General features: G+C 43.0%; 1 protein-coding gene across 1 annotated transcript in view; it reads left to right on the forward strand.

Moving 5' to 3' along the window:
• The window catches only part of LOC310731639 (low-density lipoprotein receptor-related protein 1B-like), a 192,181-nt gene that overhangs the window by 111,771 nt on the left and 67,910 nt on the right, over positions 1–12,500 (forward strand). Inside the window, 9 exon segments of the mRNA XM_083551296.1 lie at positions 1,199–1,339; positions 2,016–2,141; positions 2,233–2,364; positions 3,193–3,327; positions 3,559–3,688; positions 3,856–3,982; positions 5,108–5,259; positions 5,672–5,796; positions 7,345–7,713. Of these exon segments, the coding sequence (XP_083407422.1) occupies positions 1,199–1,339; positions 2,016–2,141; positions 2,233–2,364; positions 3,193–3,327; positions 3,559–3,688; positions 3,856–3,982; positions 5,108–5,259; positions 5,672–5,796; positions 7,345–7,713 (1,437 nt within the window).

The raw sequence follows: 12,500 nt of genomic DNA on the forward strand, positions 1-12,500 counted from the left end.
TATATTATATTATATTATAGTGAGATTTTTATGCCACACTATGTCTATGATGTCTATAATGTTAATATCTTGGGCAATTATGTGAAATAATTTCAGTGCAATAATAATAATAATAATAAAAATTATAACTGTATTATTGTAGTTGGACTTTTTTCTGTTATCTGTTTTACTGCTGCTCCACATTTCCTACAGAATATTTCAATAAAACTGTAAATTTACTGATTGAACTTAATATAATTAAATATTTATAGTTTATTCACATTTCTTTGATTTTATTTGACATTAATCTTTACTTTAATTTCACTGTGAGCAACTGCAACCCAACAATTTCTCCGTGGAATCAATAAACGATTCTGATTCTCCGAATTCTCCTTCTTTTTGGTTTTCTTTGTATTTTCTGAGATTTCTATATAATATGCACTTCCCCCTTTTGTGATTGGCCGGTGATAAAAGGGGATCTGCAGGAGTGAAAGTTTACCTGCTCTGCTGTGCAGTTTCGAGACAGTGGCATTGACAGAAAGACAGGAGGTGAAGCTGGAGGTGGAAGTTCAGAGTTCCAGATGTTGAGAAGTGACCACGATGGACAGAATTAGAAATGAGTTTATTGGAGGGACAGCGCATGTAGGACGTTTTGGACACAAGGTGAGGGAGGTAAGATTGAGATGGTTTGGACATGTGCAGAGGAGGGACATGGGGTATATCAGTAAGAAAAGAGGAAAGAATAGGAGGAGGTTTATGGATGTGGTGAGGGAAGATTTGCAAGTTGTTGGTTTGAAAGAGGCAGATGTGGAGGACAGGGGGTATGGAGACGAATGATCTGCTGTGGAGACTCCTAATGGGAGCAGGAGTTTTGAATAACAGATCTGGGATTCTTCTACGTTAACAATTTTTTTTCTTTTCAAAAATGCCTTCCAGGAATGTTGAAAAACTGCTGATTCATGGTGCATTGTGTGTTTCCCATACACTTCCTGTTACTAGAAGTACTTCTGAGACAGTATAATAGTGCAGGCGCCCTTCAGAAAGCAGTGAATTGGGGTAACTCCTGGGGCAGAATGTAGCTGCTGGGGTGTTCTTTAGGGTGGTTTTGAGTTGAGAAATAACTCCTTAAAGATTAAGAAGGGGAAATTATCGAGAGCTTCCTCTTTCCTGAAGGTTTATTCGGCTTTTATGACTCGTGTCTTTGTGTTTTTGTGATCAGGAAGTAAATTGTGGTGGGCTGATGACCTTCTGGCTCAGATCGGCACAGTGAGAAAGAAGGACGGAGGGAACATGGCGGTCCTGCGCACCAAGACCACCGGAGTGGCTCAGATCCGAGTTTACGACAAAGACGCACAAAAAGGTAGCGTTGTGTTTGGGAGGCTTTTCAGTCGCACAACAACATTTTTATGTGCACTGAAAGTAAAGAGCAGCGAAGGTTTTTTTTTAACTAGCTGGTGGTGATAAACACTAGATATCAGGTGGAACTGTACCTCCATCGTCTATGAGAAGATTCCTGTGTCGGCCCTCGGTTCTTTTCGAGGCCACCGGTTTCTCCTCCTGAAGATTCATCAGTAACCGTGATGGGTTCATTAGCAGCCCCGGCGCTGCTCCTTTTAATGCTGCATTAACATAAAAAATCACAATGAATAGTTTTTTAAGGTAAATGTTTCTTTTGGCGGGAGCCTCAGATTTGTGCAGAGTAGCGGCGTCATTAATCTCAGTGACACAGAACACAGGGGAGTAAAAACATTCGCTCATTACTCCGACTCACACGCTCTAACTGGGTGTTTCTGTCGGGGAGTGATGCAGATCTGCTGCCTCTTTTATGTTTAGGGAAGTGTGTGTGTGTGTGTGTGTGCGTGTGTGTGTGGAAGAGCTCTGCTTAATGGCCTCCTGGGTTTACAGCCTCATGTAATGCACCACTGAACAAAAGTGGGAAATTAATTGGCTGAATTTAGGCTTAAATCACACTGACACACTGTGTGTGTGTGTGTGTGTGTGTGTGTGTGTGTGTGTGGGTGTGGCGTTTCTCCCAGGTAAAAATGTGTGTGTGCTGAATAACGGTGGATGCTCTCAGCTCTGCTTGCCCACTTCAGAACACACTCGTACCTGCTCGTGTACATCAGGTTACAGTCTGACGGCCGATCGCTCCACCTGCACAGGTAAACCACCTGCTGTACATTACAGTCCCCTCACACACGTCACATGTCAAATCTCATTCGTACACGTGTCTGTTTCTCGACTTGATCTCAGGAGTGCCATCGTTCCTGATGTACTCCTCTGAGGATGGGATCCGCGGCGTGTCCCTCGACCCCACTGATCACTCAGACATGCTAATCCCCATCTCAGGCACTCCGCTAGCGGCCGGGCTGGACTTCCACGCAGGTGAGGAACTCTCCCGACTATAACTTTACGATCAGCAGCTCACTGAACTCAATTAATGCTCCCTGAGTCTAATTCTAATGTTATTCTTCACGTCGCATGTCATTAATCTAAAATTGGGCGTGGAGAAACGAGAAAACAATGAGAGATGGTATCAATGTAATGAATAATACTGTAATACCAGATTTATTTATACACCATGGCCACACAAATAGTTTAAAACATCTCAAATAAATTTCATTCATCAGTCAACGACCAGATAAATATAATCTTCCCAGTACTTTCTTCTTCTCATTTCTGATTGGTTCACATGTAAATATGGGTGGCAATAAGGCAAAACAAATCGTATCAACATCCTTCAACATGTTTTATTTCAATCAGACTGAAGATTTATAGAAAGTTAAAAGAAGAATATGTTTCAAATCTGAAAAAAAAATCTACATTTTTACAAAAAAAATCCAGTTTATCTGCATTCATCCAGACTGTACTGAATTTATTTTCAAATTCAAATGAACCATTTCTACAATATTTCAGAAAACACGCAGGATGAGATGCAGGCTGTAGAAACGAAATAAATACTAATAAAACTAAGAATAAAGTAAAATTTCATCTCGAAGGTGCAACTATAGCAACAGTGGTGTAACGCTATCCTGCTGTAGTATCAGCCGAGTGTGTGTTTATAAATACAGTGAAGAGGAAACATTTGGGTTTGTGTTGTAGATTAAAACACACACACACACACACACACACACACACACACACACACACACACACACACACACACACACTTGTGTGTAATAAAGTGTGTTTGTGTGGTCAATGGTTTCGTAGGGAACGATACGGTGTACTGGTGTGACCCGGGATCCAATAAAATCTCGCGAGCTACTCGAGATCAGACGTGGAGGGAGGACGTGATCGACACAGGCATCATGCGAGCCGAGGGAGTGGCAGTGGACTGGATCTCGGGTACAATGCCGCTGTCTGGATGGATGGATGGATGGAGAGATGGATGGATGGATGGATGGATGGATGGATGGATGGATGGATGGATGGATGGAGAGATGGATGGATGGATGGATGGATGGATGGATGGAGAGATGGATGGATGGAGAGATGGATGGATGGTTGGATGGATGGTTGGATGGATGGATGGATGGATGGATGGATGGATGGTAACTGAGGATGTTCATCTTGTAGGTAACATTTACTGGACGGATCACGGCTCTGATCTTATCGAGGTGTCTCGGGTGAACACTGCGTTTCGGGCCGTGATCTTCTCAGAAGGTCTTGATCAGCCTCGAGCCATCGCTGTACAGCCGCTGAAGGGGTGTGTACTGCTGTTCCACTAATCCTGGTCTACAAATAATTTCAAAGTTCTAAGCAGTGATTAGACTCTGAGAGCTGGAGAGAAGATCTCACGTATCCATCAAGGCAATAAATCAGCGAGTGTGTACGAGTGTGTTCTTCATCCTCGTTATGTTTTTTCCTTTTCAGCTTCCTGGTTTGGACAGAATCGGGACAGTCCCCGAAAATCTCCAGATCTCGTCTGGATGGATCAGAGCAGACGGTCCTGGTGAACTCTGAGCTCGTCTGGCCGAGCGGCGTGGCCATAGATTATCAGGTTTTGTCGAGAAAAATGTTCTAATCAACCTTATCTAGAGTGTGTTGTAATCCAACTAATATCCATCCAACAAATTGACCTAACAATTAGTATAGAACCTATTAGATACAATAGAAGCAGCTTGATTAAAACCTATTTTAGCCTATGTGTTTTAATCAGTCTCATGTAGTCTATGTACTCCAAGTATAATTAACAATAGCGATCAGATTTTAATAAGTAGAGTAGAGTAGAGTCTGACTGGTGTTATGAGTGTGTTGGATAGACAAGAAAGAACAACATACAAGGCTTAAGCTTGTTTATTAAGAGGTGAGATTTACGATGCTGTTAGTGAAGAATGCTCCTAAGAGATTCCATAAAAATGGAATAGCAAATAGCATTATAAAAGCAGAACTCTTACACAGAGTAGATGTAGGGAAGATAAAGTAGGCCGCAAAATGGTTGTCCACACATAAAAACCTGAGAGCAGGAGGAAGCGGTGCCTGGCTGTGCCAGAGGGGGTGAAAGTTGTATACACATTCTTTTCTTAATTGACATAGAGAAAAGGCTGTAAATACGGGTAATGGGGGAACAGGAAAACCCAAATATGGAATCCCAGTAAGGGGACTTTGCTAGGATGAAGAAAATAGGAAATAGGTAAAGGTGTCATGTAACACCAGGGTATAAGAATGAGTGTGTGCAAAGTGTGTGTGCGCTTGATCATTTTGATGTGGTGAAGTGACCACCTTCTATGGGCTCATCAGAACGTGTCTGGAATAAAGAAGTTTTTGCTCTTTCTCATCCAAGACTGAAGATCTTTCATTGGCTTTTGAGGTCCATTTCATTTTATTTTATTAAGTGAAGAGTGCTACATTGGGAATTAACTGAAACAAAGAATCCACCCATGATGTGTCTGCTCAGAGACGGGTTCTGAGTTCCGACAGTTTGCTCCTGGTTCTTCTGCAGGTTCTGAGTCGTGACAGTACATGTGCTTCCAGGTCAGAGGTCACAGTCTGATAATAGATCATTAGATAAGTTGAACAGATTCAGGTTGTGTCTCGGTCCCTCAGGCTCTCCAGGACAGGACTGAATTCTGTCGTGTTCTTATGGTTTCTGTTGCTGAAATTATTTTTTCAAATTGTATTCCAGGAAAATAAATTATACTGGTGTGATGCGCAGACACACCGGATCGAGAGAATCGACCTGGACAGCGGCAAGCAGCGAGAGATTATTCTGAACGACAACTCTGCTGATCTTTCCTCCATCGCTGTATACAGCTCTTACATCTACTGGGCTGACAGGTCCTTTATTATCCCCCTTACATTATCCCCCTTACATTTACATCCATACTGTTCCCACAGCAACGTATCTCAAATATATAAAGCCATAGAATTTAATATGAATCTATTTCTATAAAAGAAACCGAAATTTCCTCATCCTGGACTGTAATTTTTTCATCAGTGTGATCAGTGAAGGCTTTAAATCCAGATGTTGTAATAGTTATTTGTAATAGATATGAAATTTTAATCCTGAGTGAATCATTATTGCAAAAATACAAACAAATCTGTTCTTGTAACACTTGTAAGTTCAGGTTTTTTTAAATAGTAGATGAAAGTGTAGTATTGTGTTTGTGTGTGTGTGTGTGTGTGTGTGTGTGTGTGTGTGTGTGTGTGTGTGTGTTTGGTCAGTATTCTGTTCTCTGATGTTTTTCAGGTCCTACTCTAACGGCTCGATTCGGCGCGGCTCCAAAAGCGACTCCTCGAACACCCTGACGCTGAGGAACAGTCTGGGGAAAAGCCTGCGAGACATAAAGGTGTTCAACCGAGAACGAGAGGAAGGTTAGAGGTTTTATATCAAACCTACACATCTGCATCTGGAATATTCCAGAATATAGAAGATCCTGGCGGAGAGACTCGGAACAGCACCTGAGGGGTTTTCAGAATTATTCATCTCATCATCTCATTCAGGATTCAGGACCAAACCAGCAGCAGCAGCAGATTCCATCCTTAATCAGTTTCTGCAAAACCAGAGGCTGCTGCCAGGAAAACTAGCCAACAAGATACCTACAAGGAACTAGCAAAACTCTGGGAAGTAAGAGAGCTTGGAGAGTGGAATTAGAAGATCTGGTGCACGGGGAGAACTATAGGGAGCTAGAAACTGGAGAGCTAGATAAAGCAGAAAGCTCATCAACTCTATTTGTGAAAGCAAGGAAAGTAGATTGAGAGTTTCAGAACAAGGAGAGCTCCACACCTAGAGAACTTTGAAAGCAGAAATTGTTGTAGGGCATCGATAAATGTGGGGATCAGAGAATTTCCGACCTATAGAGAGTATGAAGGTCTTGGAAATAGTATAACTAGGGATCTATGGAGTTCAGCATAATGAACAGGAAGCTTTCAAGAAAACATGTGTATCTACAGGAGGAATGATAGGAACCTGTGTGGCAAAGAACTGCAGAACTAGAAATGGTAGATCTAGTGAGGTGGGTTAGTAAAAATCTGGGGCTGGGATCTGGGTCTGTGACATCTTAAAGAGAGTGAAGAGAGTTTGGAAGCTCAGAGATAGTTGTAGATCTTTGAGGAGAAGAAAACGAGTATATCCAGGGAACTGCAGCAAACTGTAGGGATCTGGAGGAAACTAGAACTATGGAAAATATAAGACCTGTCATTATCAGTACTAGTGTTTTAGAGAAAGACTGTGTGTGTGTGTGTGTGTGTGTGTGTGTGTGTGTGTGTGTGTGTGTGTGTGTGTGTGTGTGTGTGTGCAGGATGTACAGAACAGTTTATTTTTCTTTACAAACGACTACAAGAGGCTCATTTATCAAGCAACGAGAAATGAGTGTTAAAAATATTAGACACTGCGCTCAGGTGGGACTTCACAGGGTGTGAAGAAACACACACACACACACACACACACACACACACACACACACACACACACACACACACACACACACACACACACACACACACACACACACACACACACACACACACACACAGGGTGATTAATCACACTCACACACCGGTTTACTTGTGCTTAGCGGATTAAAAAAGCCCAGATGATGTAATGCTCAGCCTGTGTTTAATCATCTCATTAAGATTCACTGCATTTGAGCCGGAACTGAAAAACTCCACTGAGATTGGGGTCCATCAGCGTCTGGGAGGAAACTCCTGGGCTGGACAGAGAGGAGTTGGAGAGTGATTGCATTTCAGTGGGGCAGGACTGCGACACAGTTCTGAGGGTGGAGTAAAGACGGACAGGAAATGATATTCTGCTTCTGAATTGCTGTTCTGTATTAGACTTCTGATCCATCGCAGTGCAGTTATTTCTGTGTGTGTGTGTGTGTGTGTGTGTGTGTGTGTGTGTGTGTGTGTGTTCTGCCACAGGGATGAATAAATGTGGCCACAGTAACGGCGGTTGTGAGCAGCTGTGTTTTTACTTGGGGAGAAACAGGAAGTTGTGTTCCTGCTCTCGAGGTTATTTAGCTCCAGACGGAGCGTCGTGTCGCATGGACCAGGTCTACCTGCTGTACTCCGAGAGGACAGCATTGAGGAGAATCCACATCTCTGAGCTAGGAAACGGAACACACAGCGCTCCCGCTCAGTCATACCGGCGACCAGAGTACTTCCAAAACATCACCGCTTTGACCTTCCATCACATGCAGCCGAGGAACCGCGTCTTCTTCAGCGACGCCCATTACGCCAACATCCAGGTGATTAATGATGACTGGACGGGACGCCGCATACTCGCCGAGGGTGAGGTCCTTTTTCCTCAGTTTCTCTGTGTGTGTGTGTGTGTGTGTGTATTGGTCCTGATGAAACGTTAAGGCTGTAAAGGAGCAGCTGCAGGTTCTTCAACAGCACCATCATTAATGCTATAACCACCACCACACCTGCCAACTTTCTCAACGGGTATAATGTAGAAAAATCCATCACCATTTGACAGATGAGCACCAGAATCCCTCAGCAGTGGACAATACAATTAAAATATCAGCATCACAATAACACTGTACCACCAAAATATCATTATTATTATCACTTCTTCTTTCGGCTTTTCCCATTAGGAGGCGCCACAGCGGATCATCCGTCTCCATACCCCCCTGTCCTCTACATCTGCCTCTTTCACACCAACTACCTGCATGTCTTCCCTCACCACATCCATAAACCTCCTCCTTGATCTTCCTCTTTTCCTCCTTCCTGGTGTCTCCATCCTCAGCATTCTCCTACTGATATACCCCATGTTCCTCCTCTGCACATGTCCAAACCATCTCAATCTCACCTCCCTCACCTTGTCTCCAAAACATCCTACATGTGCTGTCCCTCTAATAAACTCATTTCTAATCCTGTCCATTGTCGTCACTCCCAACGAACATCTCAACATCTTCAGCTCTGCTACCTCCAGCTCCACCTCCTGTCTTTTACTCAATGCCACTGTCTCTAATCCATACAACATCTCAGGTCTCACCACAGTCCTATAAACTTTCCCTTTCACTCTCACAGATACTCTTCTATCACAAATCACTCCTGCTATCACTCTTCTCCACCCACTCCACCCTGCCTGCACTCTTTTCTTCACTTCTCTAACACACTCTCCATTACTTTGCACTGTTGACCCCAGATACCTGAACTCCTCCACCTTCTCCATAATGCATCTGTGGTGCTCTTCCTCGGCATGAAACCATACTGTTGCTCACAGATGGTCACCTCTTCTCTCAGCCTGGCTTCCACTACTCTTTCCCATAACTTCATGGTGTGACTGATCAACTTTATTCCCCAGTAGTTACTGCAGATCTGCACATCTCCCTTATTCTTAAAGATCGGTACCAGCACACTCCTTCTCCATTTCCATCTCAAAATCACTGTAGACCAAAATATCAGCACTGCAGCAGTTTAATGTTTAATTACTAATATTAATGATAATAAAAATAACAATTACATTTGAATAAAAATATAAAGAAATCCCAGAAACATGTATGTGTATGTAATGTAGTAAAATATGTGTGTGGTATATAATTGTATAATTGAGGTTGAAGTTCTCCTGTTGCAGAACCACTTCATGTTCTCTGCTTGTGTGTATGTTAAATTGAGAAGATATGTAAGCTACAAAACTCTTAGCCCCGCCCCTTTCAGGCTCATCGCCTGTCACTTTGTGGACACTTTTAAAACTTGAAATTGATATAAAAAAATTTTTTATCAATGCGATCACAAGCTCCGCCCCCTCGTTCTGACTGATTGGTTTATCAGTCGTCGAGCTTGTGACTGTATGCCTGTGCGGAGCAGATGATCAGATAAATCGTGTGTGTGTGCGTGTGTGTGTGTGTGTGCGTGTGTGTGTGCGTGTGTGTGTGTGTGTGTGTGAAAAATGCATCGCACCATAAAAGCTGTCAGGATCACAGCTCATCTCTATTAATCAATAGCTAATTAACGCCCCTCGCCAGCTGCAGCTCGCTGATGTACCGCTGTACCTGTCAAACACTCGCACCTGGTCCTCTACCTTACAGCATCATTGCAGCTGTATCCCAAACCCCCCAATGCCCACCACCCTCCCAGACACACACACACACACACACTCACACACACACACACACACACACACACACACTTTCTTTCTCTCTCACACACACACACACACACACACACACACACACACACACACACACACACACACACACACACTTTCTTTCTCTCTCACACACACACACACACACACACACACACACACACACACACACACACACACACACACACACACACAAAGCTTGTACATGACTTTTTCCAACAATCTTATCTTTAATCACAATCTCATTACTTGCAGTTAACAGTCATCACCAGGAGTCTAATCATCTCTGCCTCTCTCGCTAGTCCACGCGTCAGTCTTTCCTGTAGCGCCTAGCATGTTTGCCCCTCACCCGTTTCTGCCTGACCCTGAAACATCATCTCAGAGAGCGGTGCTGATCACATCTGTATTTGTGACCATTTACCAGATGATCCACCTGAAAACGTGTAGCGGTTCACGCTCAGGAGCAGTGCGGCTAATTAACCGTTACGGAGTATAAATCTCTACGTCTTCTGTATTTCTCAGAAACGGACTAATTTAATAATGCCATGGCCTCGAACACCAATCAACAATCAACAACGAACAAAGAGTGTGGAATAAGACTTCAGGTCTAACGCTTCCTCCAAGCTCAGTCACGTTTCTCCAGGGGTTCACGTTAAAAAGTATCAGGAAGTCCTCAAATAGAGAATGTTTCATAATTAGTGCAACATTGAGGGGTGTAACTTCACTGTGGATATCCAGAAAATGTTTTTTGAATGTTCTGGATTCATGGACCACCTGATTACAGATGGATGATCTGTGTGAATGAGGTCTGGTCAGAACATAGTGGAGACCTGAACAGTGCGGTGTGTGTATGGTGGGAGAGGGTTATTAGTGTATAGCGATGATGGTTGTTTATTCTACGTCTAATTGCGTTACGACCATAAGGAACGCAGGGGAAATGAAATCGAAGTGCGACATCACACTAATACATCACTCGCTGCTCGATTCATTACAGAAAGGAATAAAAAGCGTCTGCTTTTCTCATCTTGCGCTGCTGATGTAATCCACCTCTTCTGACAGCGCTGTCTCCCCGAGCCGTCTCCTTTCAGCAGAGTTTACTCACGCTGGGTGAGGGTCGGACACTCTGGTGGACACACTCGGTAATAACCCCACTCTGCTCTGACACTACTGATCCTACAGCGCACTCGGCCTCGCGGTGTTCTAATGCACACCAGATCGATGTCTATTAGACAGCAAGCTTTAAAAACGCCGGTTTGGGTCTCGTCCGGGTTTAAACTCTAATAAGATTCAGTGCATCGCAAAACACTTCTACACAAACACAAATCCCGTATCAATTTTCATCTTGTTTGTGTTGGCCAGTGGCGCACTCGACTCGAATCAAACTCAAAATTAACCTTGTTTACACAGAGGGAAAGTTTCGGGTGTTCAGAGTCGGATTACTCGAAATTCCTGAGAGCTCCATGTTCAGATTCCTAGTAAGAATCTAGAAGGATTTTATCCATCACTGTCTTCACAACACCACAAACACTCATCTTTTAAAAGTAAAACAAACAAGAAAATTCAGACTGAAGAAGGAAACAAAATCAAGTAGCAGTTTAAATGAAATAATATCTGGATGTATAAGTGAGAAGTTTTTGAAAGTGTTGAAATGAATCCACTGAGTCTCATACACTTTGTGGTCTACAAAGGTTTGTGGACACCTCGGTATAAGATTGGGATGTGAATCTTTTTGAACATCCCATTTTACATGTAGTCTCCATTTCCTGTTATAATAACCTCCACTCTTTTTGTGGAGACTTGTGCACCTTCAGACACAGGGTTGTGTTAGGTTGGGGTGCAGTCAGCATCCACATTCAATAGGGTTGGAGCTCAGGAGATCTTCCACGTTTTCCAACCCATGGAAAGCAGATCTTCACAGAGCTGGCATTGTGCACAGTCATATAGGAATAGGTTTTTCTCCTGGTTAAAAAAAGTAAAGAGAAAATTTTATGTAACCTCCAAAGATGTTCGATGCAACTGTGTGTACAACTTTGTGCGAACATTTTGACAAAGAACCAAATATGGGTGAAAACGTCAGGTGTCCCAATACTTTTGACACTACATTGTTTATTACAGGTATATAATTGTATGAATAATTGTAGCTGGAATAATATTTAGCTTCAATATCAATAAACAGCACCAACATCTGTACATCTGAGTTCTGAATACTGAGGTTCAGTAATACATTCCAGAACATGAAGTGTGAATCTGCCAAATCTGCACCTGAGAGAAGGAAGTTCAATTCAGAGATGTACAGAGAGAGGGAACAAAAAACAGGGATGGGTAGAGAGAGAGAACACAAAAGAGAGAGGGAACAAAAAAAGGAGAGGGAAAAGAAAATAGGGAGAGAGATTGAGAACAGAAAAGAGAGCGAGAGAGAGAGAGAGAGAGAGAGAGAGAGAGAGATCAGCTAATGGCACAGTAATGCCTTTGTACAGCCAACATCTGTCTCAATTAGTGACAGACAAGAGATGAATGATGGGCAGAATTAGTCTGACATCCCTCACACACACACACACACACACACACACACACACACACACACACACACACACACACACACACACTCATACACAAACACAAACTATACACTCACAAACAGACACACACACTCGCTCACACATGTACACACACAGACATAATCATACACAGACACATGCATACACAAACACACACTCATACACACTCACTCACACATGTACACACAAACACATACACACACGCACTCACACATGTACACACAGATATAATCATACACAGACACGTGCATACACAAAAACACACTCATACACACTCTCTCTTTCTCACACACACACACACACACACACACAAACACACACACACACACACACACACACACACACACACACACACACACACACACACACACACTCACTCACTCACACTTATACACACAGACACACTTATACATACACACACACAT

This window comes from Silurus aristotelis (genome assembly GCF_946808225.1).
Source record: "Silurus aristotelis genome assembly, chromosome: 9".
NCBI lineage: Eukaryota > Metazoa > Chordata > Actinopteri > Siluriformes > Siluridae > Silurus > Silurus aristotelis.